At 45.8% G+C, this 8,070-nt stretch overlaps 1 protein-coding gene across 2 annotated transcripts in view; it reads left to right on the top strand.

The window, feature by feature from the left end:
* The first annotated feature begins 489 nt into the window (after positions 1 to 489).
* KDM4A (lysine demethylase 4A) overlaps positions 490 to 8,070 on the top strand; it is a 41,933-nt gene continuing 34,352 nt past the window's right edge. The window contains exons 1-4 of one of the 2 annotated variants that reach the window (XM_080656526.1): positions 490 to 628; positions 3,803 to 3,979; positions 4,613 to 4,788; positions 7,566 to 7,680. In XM_080656526.1, coding sequence (XP_080512652.1) covers positions 3,842 to 3,979; positions 4,613 to 4,788; positions 7,566 to 7,680 — 429 coding nt within the window. In that variant the 5' untranslated portion in view covers positions 490 to 628; positions 3,803 to 3,841. Of the gene's footprint in view, positions 629 to 807; positions 904 to 3,802; positions 3,980 to 4,612; positions 4,789 to 7,565; positions 7,681 to 8,070 lie in introns of those variants that run through there. The other variant, XM_080656527.1, reaches the window with a different exon arrangement.

Here is an 8,070-nt window from a genome sequence, read left to right as displayed (position 1 = left end):
AATGAGGGGGTTCCCAGAGTACGGGACTTTCGGTTTTAAAACCGAGACAGTCCCGGGCAAATTAGGACAAGTTGGTCACCTTATCCGGAACTCCTTGACCTCGGAAGCTGCCCCTTAAGGGCTCCCAGCAAGCACATGTCTACCTTAGGCAAGGGTCTTACGAAAGCCTCTGCCCACCCTTTCATTAGAAGCACCCTACAGTAACCTCCTCGCCCTTCCCCTTCCCCACTACCCCATTTCTAGGCACTCGCCTCTTTCTATCCTGATTAGCTATGGGCGGCCAGGAGCCTGCCTATGATAGGCCAGCTCCGCATTTAGCGGAGATGCTCAGTGGCCGCGGTCCCGAGTGGTACCGCGTTTCCTCCTGGCAACAGCCCGAGCGGGTGCTCATAGGCAGAGCAGATTGATACGCCCAGACTTTGGGGCGCTTGCAGCGCGTGCTCATTGGTTGTTTGAAGGCTTATAGTGGCCCTCGGATTGGTTCACTTTGTGGGGCGCTGTGCGGCTGCGCCGAGGCCGACTTTAAGGGAGGCGGAGCTTCGTTCTTCGCTAGAAGGAAAAGCAGCGAGATCGGCTGGTGGCGGCAGCAGAAGCTGGGTCTTAGCCCTGCCGGGCCGGTGGGCTTTAGGTGAGAGCCATAAGGTTTTGGAATCTTTTTAGAGTTGTTGCTGCTGTGGCCTTGACCGTGAGATCCGGTGGGGGAGGGGGGAGAGAGTGATGGGCACGGTTCTCACCCAATGGAAGCAGGAGCTTCTAAAATGCATCCTGGGATTGGTTCTTTCCAATTTCTTATGGCCAATGGTCGTCGGGAAGGGGGGCGGGTGTACTTGGCAGTATTTTCTTCCTGCGGCCGGGCCCCCCTCGCCTGGGCGGCGGGGCCAGGAGGGGCTGGGCCTCTGCACGGTGAGGTTTGGGGATCTTGGGAGCGATACCCGCGGGAGCTGCTGAGTGGGGAGGGGACGGGAGTTTGAAGTGGTTCTTAGCAATAGCTACCTTTATAGAGTGGTTAAGTACCGGGCCTAGTGCTTAGCATTTTGCTTGCATCATCTGAGTTAATCACAGCAACCCTGCCAGCAAGGAGGTTGGGATCCCCATCTTACAGTGGAGAAACTGAGGCTCTGGCACCTCACACCAGCCAAGGTCACACAGCTAGTAAATGGCAAAGACCGGATCTGTAGTCAGAGTTGCTTTGACTCCGGAGCGGTGCTCTTGAACCGCCAGGCTTTGTTGCTGGATGGGAGCAGGAAGGTGTTAGGGAACAGGAGCTTTCCCCAGGGGATAGGTTGGGGGAAGGGAATCCGAGGGTTGAAGAAAGGAAATGAGCAACAGGAGGTGAGGGCAAGGAAATCAGTTATTCAAGTTACTGAGTGCCTACTCTGTGCGGGCATTGTTCTAGGTTCCAGGCATACAGAAATGAGTAAGTCCAGAGGCGATGGGCCATACTGGGGATGGGCCTCAACACTGTTTTCACGTGATTGTATGTTTTGTTAAAATTTGCAAAAGTAAGGTATTTTGTATTCTTTTTAAAAGAGAGGGTCTTCAAAATTGAGTAAACTTCAGGTTCCTCTACCACTGGATCCGCCCTTCTAATGGGTTTACTAGGTGGAGATTATTATTATGTAGGCAGCATAGGGCAATGGAAGGAGCACCAGGAGTACATTACAGCACTGTGGGCGAATTTCCTGGTTTGTAAATCAGGGATAATAGTATACTGCCATGCAAAGGTTTGGCAAGGTACAGGAAGAGCACCTGGCCGGGGCACAAATGGAAGCGGGAGAGATAGGTGTGTGTGTGGGTGGTGGTGGTGGTGGGGTTTGAGTTGTCTTCTCTCTTACCTTAGACACTTCTGCTCCATGCTGTCTCCAGTCTTTCACTAGATTGCTGGCAGGTTGGAGGCAGTTTCCTCACTTCTGAGCTCTCTAGCTCCCAAGGGCACTCTTGGAGATGAACTGCCATGGCTTTGGGGCCCAGATTGGGGGAGTTCTAGAATTTCCTTTTGCTTCTTAACTGGCTCCTTTGAGCTGATATGTTTGGTCCTTATTCAGTTGTAATAGTCTTTTGTAGTGCCTGGTAATGGGGATGTACCCACTTAGCTGGAGGCCTCATCTAAAAACAAAGTATTTCCCCTTTTCTAGTCAGTTATGAAGTTTGCCCTGTGTTGCCAGTTTATTGCCTGTTTAAATTTTGTCCTTTGAGTTCTGGGTACAGTGCAATTACACCAGTCTCCAGCTTGGCTTCATTAAGTACTGCTGAAACTGCATTTTGGTTTAGATATAGTTTTAAAAATCATAGCTCATGCTACTAATATCAAAGTACTTTTTTAAAAAAAGTATGTGTTCTTTTTAAAATTTTATTTATTGATTTGAGTGAGAAACATTGATTTGTTGTTCCACTTATTTATATATTCATTGGTTGCTTCTTATATGTGCCCTGACCGGAGATGTATCAGGATGATACTCTAACCAGCTGAGCTACCCAGCCAGGGGCTCAAAGTACTTTAATTACATTAAACTTTATTTTGTAATCTTGTAACTAAGTAACTTTTCTTAGGAATCTATAATCCTATTTTTTTTTTTTTTTTTTAAATATATTTTATTGATATTTTACAGAGAGGAAGGGAGAGGGATAGAGAGCCAGAAACATCGATGAGAGAGAAACATCGATCAGCTGCCTCCTGCACCCCCCACTGGGGATGTGCCCGCAACCAAGGTACATGCCCTTGACCGGAATCGAACCCGGGACCCTTCAGTCCGCAGGCCGACGCTCTACCCAGTGAGCCAAACCGGTTTCGGCTATAATCCTATTTTAAAGCTGTTCCTGAGAAGGGAGCATAGGTTGCTTTTTAAATCTGGTTATAGTAGATTATGTTTAATACTCTGAAAAGCAATTAGCAAGGTGTGAATAAGGGAGCGACTTGAAAAGATAAGGGTAAAATATGGGCAGGGCGGCTGTACTGTTAGATAGGACCAACAATTAGATAGTTACCATTTCCCTTTATTAGCTTAAACAATGTCTCCATTTAAATAAGATTTGAATACATGCAATATTGATACATCAGGTTCTTTGAAGCAGAGCCTTGTCTATCTGTATTTCTGGTTCATTTAAATAATGTATCTAGAGGCAGATTCCAGGTGTGGAGTCTTTTTTTTTTTTTTTATCTTCACCCTAGGTCCACAGTGGTCGGCAAACTGCGGCTCGAGAGCCGCGGTTTGCCGCTCTGTTGACTAATGAGTTTGCCGGCCACTGGGATAGGGGCTTAATCACAAGGAACAACAACAGCCTGTAATTATTGGAATCGAGATTCTAGGTCAGTGGTCGGCAAACTCATTAGTCAACAGAGCCAAATATCAACAGTACAACGATTGAAATTTCTTGAGAGCCAAATTTTTTAAACTTATTCTAACGCCACTTCTTCACAATAGACTCACCCAGGCCGTGGTATTTTGTGGAAGAGCCACACACAAGGGGCCAAAGAGCCGTATGTGGCTCGAGAGCCGCAGTTTGCCGACCATGGCCCTAGGATATGTGTTGTTTTTCTTCATTGATTCTAGAGAGGGAGGAACATAGATGTGAGTGAGAAACAGTGATAGGTTGCCTCCCCTTGGCACCCTGACTGGTAATTGAACCCAAGACCCTTTCGGTGCACGGGAACATGCTCTAACCACTGAGCACACGTGCCAGGGCCAGGTGTGAGGTCTTAATACTTCTTCAGAATTTCTAAGTTATCGTTTACTGTTTTCAGCACTGACATTCCCAGCATTTAATTTTAATTACAACTTTATGCTCTTATGAATTTCTTCAGATTCCTGTCTGACCAAAGTGACCTCAAAAAGGAGGAAAAATGGCTTCTGAATCTGAAACGCTGAATCCCAGCGCTCGGATAATGACCTTTTACCCGACTATGGAGGAGTTCCGGAACTTCAGTCGATACATTGCCTACATTGAATCACAAGGAGCTCATCGGGCTGGGCTGGCCAAGGTGAGGGGTGGGCTTGTTCAGCAATGGCTTCTGTGACAGGGCAGCAGGAAGGCTTCCTAAGTGAATGTTGGAAGAACTGAGTTTTACTGAAAGCTGAGCGTGCTATCCTATTTGCAAGTTAATTCCTTTCGTTAGCATCTGAAGCATTTCTTTTAGGGAGGGGGAGAGCTTCCTGGAATCTTTAAAAGGGCCACTGCTTTGGTGCCTCCCCCTCTGGTGGAGACGGTGCTTGAGTGTTTTCATCTGTCATTGAGTGCTTGTGCCATTAAACTTCCCTGTTCTCATTTCACTCTCAGCCAGCACTCTGATAGTAATTGGGCTTCCCGTGTGCACTCTCTGTTCAATGAGAGAGAATCAGCTCTTCAACCTCCTCTCTTGGTGCCCAGATAAGACACTGAGGCTGAGAAACAAGTATTACTTACCTTAGTGCATGGCAACTGGGCAGCTAGTCGGTGGCAGAACTGGATCAGGGTTAGCATGACAGTGTGACTTGCTGCATTTGGATGCGCATGGTTAAAGCAAAGTAACTTTCTAGTAAAATTGACTGTTAACGTCGGATAGCAGCCTACACGCTTCCTGGATGCTGACCAGCTCGCCAGGTTTCTGATCCGTCTGTTTTTGTGTTCCCTGCAGGTGGTTCCTCCTAAAGAGTGGAAGCCTCGAGCGTCCTATGATGACATCGACGACCTGGTCATTCCTGCTCCCATCCAGCAGCTGGTGACCGGGCAGTCTGGGCTCTTCACTCAGTACAACATACAGAAGAAAGCCATGACTGTTCGAGAGTTCCGCAAGATAGCCAACAGTGATAAGTGAGTGGAACCACGTTTCTTCCTTTATCTGTCCTAGTGTCTAGTACTTAACTTCTCCTCATAGCTGTCTTCAAGCCTGCTGTCCGGTGTCCCAGCTCCATCTAGCTTCTGTCTCCCTTTCTGACCTTTTACTGGAAGCATCTCCTCTCAGTACTGTATCACAGTCTAAACTTGTCCATATTCTCACATCAAGTAATCCCATTGTTTTCCATCAAAAGTAGAACCATTTTCTGACTCCCGGTAAGTTGCAGATTTCCAAAGGAGAACGCCGGAGTTGGTTCAAAAGGAGCTTTTGCCAGATGTATTGATATCACTTGCTTATCTAAAAGTGGCCTCAGTAAGTTTAATCTCTTCCTTCTGGGTCCTTCTGTCTTTAATCATGCTCAAAATCCTCACTACGCAGCAAACTGCTATCTCCTTTCCACTTTTTGTTGGTTTGTTTGTTGTTGTTAATCCTCACCCAAGGACATTTTCCCATTGATTTTTAGAGAGAATGGAAGGGAGGGGGAGAGGCAGAGAGAGAAATAATTGATGTGAGAGAGACACATTTATTGGTTGCCTCCTATGCCCTGACCAGGACCAGGGATTAAGCTGCAACCAAGGTACATGCCCTTGACTGAAATTGAACCCGGAACCCTTCAGTTGACGCTCTATCCACTGAGCCAAACCGGCCACGGCTTCTTTCCACTTTGACATTAACAGGATGTGAATGAACTGCCAAGCCAGTTGCTGTTTTCTGACTCCCTTCTTCCTCATGTGTACATTCTTGTCTGTGTTAGAAACGTCTTTCTTTGTTTAGGCCTGCTGTTTTCAGTTGATGTTGTAACATTTAACTCTCATTTGATCTCAGCCAATGAATTTTGTCGTCCCCTCATCAGCTCTCACTGCTCTTTCTTAATCCTTTTCCTTGGATCTTCTCCCTTCCCGTGCCACTCCATAATTGTGAGTTTCCACAAGGAATTCCTTCCTTTCCCCTTGCGTTTCCCCTGAGCCTTATGGATCTACGCATGTCTGATTTTAGCCAGTCAGACATGTTGTGCCTTCACTGTGAACGAGCCCAGAGCTGGATCTGAAGTTTGCCAGTCTTCACACTTTGGGGACGTGACTTCATGCGCTTTATCATTTCTCTCTCTCTCTCTCTCTCTCTCTCTCTCTCTCTCTCACATCAGATCTCACTCTTTCTATTTCTACGCTTTGCCTTCTTTTCCATTGGCTCATCACGGTTCTAAAATATGGTCTTCCAGTTTTATTGACAGCTTAACGCTTGAACATCTACCAGGATAGTGCTGGCCAGCTGCTGTGTACTGTGATAATTTATGTGCAAGCATGTTGAAGAAGTGTGACATGCTCTGTGGACGGAAGGCTGTGTCACCCTGTGTCTGGTTTCTATCTGTGCAGTGTGTCTGTGGGGTGGCGGCACCAAGCACACCTGCTTTCTGTTTCTCATGGGCTTCAGCCTCCTGTGCCTGTCTTCTCTTCTTGTCAACACATGGTAGGCCTTTTCTCCGCCTGTCTTTTTAAATGAACCGCCGTGTCTTTTCTTTTCATCTGAAATACAACAAAGTCTTACCCTTGATTGCTGTCTGCATGGTCAGCAAAACCCAGTGGGTAAAAAAATCTAAATTTATAAAGCAGATCAGTTGGAAGTGGAAAAGTTATTTATATTTAAAAGGGAACTTTAGAGTTCTAAACATTATTACTCATTAGGTTGGCATTAACATGTAAGCCAGTACTGAAAGTAAGATTTGTTTTTCCTCACTCATCCCATTATCTCCACACAATTTCATTTTGGTCTTTGCTTCCACTCTTTATCCACTCATGATATGTTTTTGCCATTCGAGTTATAACGTGCGTTTTCAAATACCTTTTAGGTTTATATATTGTTCTTTTTAAGATTGCTGTGTAATCATTTTTAAGTGGTTTTGAACTGTTTGGTTTGTAAGCACGATTACTTGTTGAATGTTAGCCGCTGCATTGGGTGCTGGAAGTGTGGCCGTGACGGACACACAAGCCTCTGGGAGCCGCTTGCTTCACACACGTTCAGGGAAGCGAGCCGTGGCAAGGCCTCCGCTCTTCCCCGGCTGTTGGGTTTTGCTTGTCTGTGAATAGCAGTTGACCTTGGTCAATGTAGGAGTGGGGCCTCAACTCCCCATCCCCACCCCCACCCTGTAAAGTCAAATTTGCCTATAACTTTTGACTCCCCCAAATCTTAACTACTAATAAATAGCCTGTTGACCGGAAGTCTTATTGGTAACATAAATAGCCTATTAACACATTTTGTATATGTGTTGTATACTGTATTCTTATAATAATAAGTAAGCTAGAGAAAAGAAAATCATAAGGAAGAGAAAATACATTTACAGAAAAGTAACCCGCATGTAAGTGGGCCTGCACAGGTCAAACCCGTGTTGTTCACGGGTCAGCTGTATAGGGATTTACAGTTCTTGGATCTCACAAATTTGTAAGCTATTTTCTCCTTGAGTGGCCAGGCCACTTCTGATTCTGGCGGGGGTATAGCTTTAGGAGATTTTCTTCAAAGACGTGCAGATACCATGCTTCTTAAGGAAGGTGTGCTTCTATCTTCATGTAATCACCTTCCTTGGGCCCAGAGCTCGTGGAAGGGATATTGAGGGAGGTACTGTCTTAAAGCCTTGAAGGCCGAGGTTATGTCATATTTTTTGAAATATCTTGCTGTGTCTGGAATAGGAGATGGTGTCTTGTGCTGTTCAGGAATTTAGTCCCTTATAAGTGGTTAACACTTCTTTTACGTTTGAAAGGTACTGTACCCCACGCTACAGTGAGTTTGAAGAGCTTGAACGGAAATACTGGAAAAATCTTACTTTCAATCCCCCAATCTATGGTGCAGACGTGAATGGCACTCTCTATGAAAAGGTGAGACTCTGGCAACTCCCTGTGCTGCGTTTCTGTAATTTTGTAATGTAATGACATTTTTATCTGCCCAGCGCGCAGTAGGCCCCTAAAAGCTGCTTGCTGAATGGGTGCAGTGATCCACCACCAGCTGATGTGCTGTGCTAGCTTCATTGGGGGTAGTTTTGCATGTGACTGACTGTTACTTCTCCCACGCTACATGTGAATTGGGTGATGTGGTGTTCTTTGCAAGGGCTGTTAGAATAGTCTGTGGGTGGTAGCTGATGAGTTCTTGAAAGGGTGGGATCACAGTAAATGAATTGTTGGGGGAGAGGCAGTGTGGTTTCTGCAGAAAAAAAGATCACTGACTATAATCTAAGAAAAGTAATATATATTTAAGAAGTGAAACTTACT

The sequence above is a fragment of the Plecotus auritus genome (genome assembly GCF_963455305.1).
Source record: "Plecotus auritus genome assembly, chromosome: 2".
NCBI lineage: Eukaryota > Metazoa > Chordata > Mammalia > Chiroptera > Vespertilionidae > Plecotus > Plecotus auritus.
The sequence above is the reverse complement of the archived record's forward strand: the minus strand, read 5'-3'. Positions and strand labels throughout refer to the sequence as shown.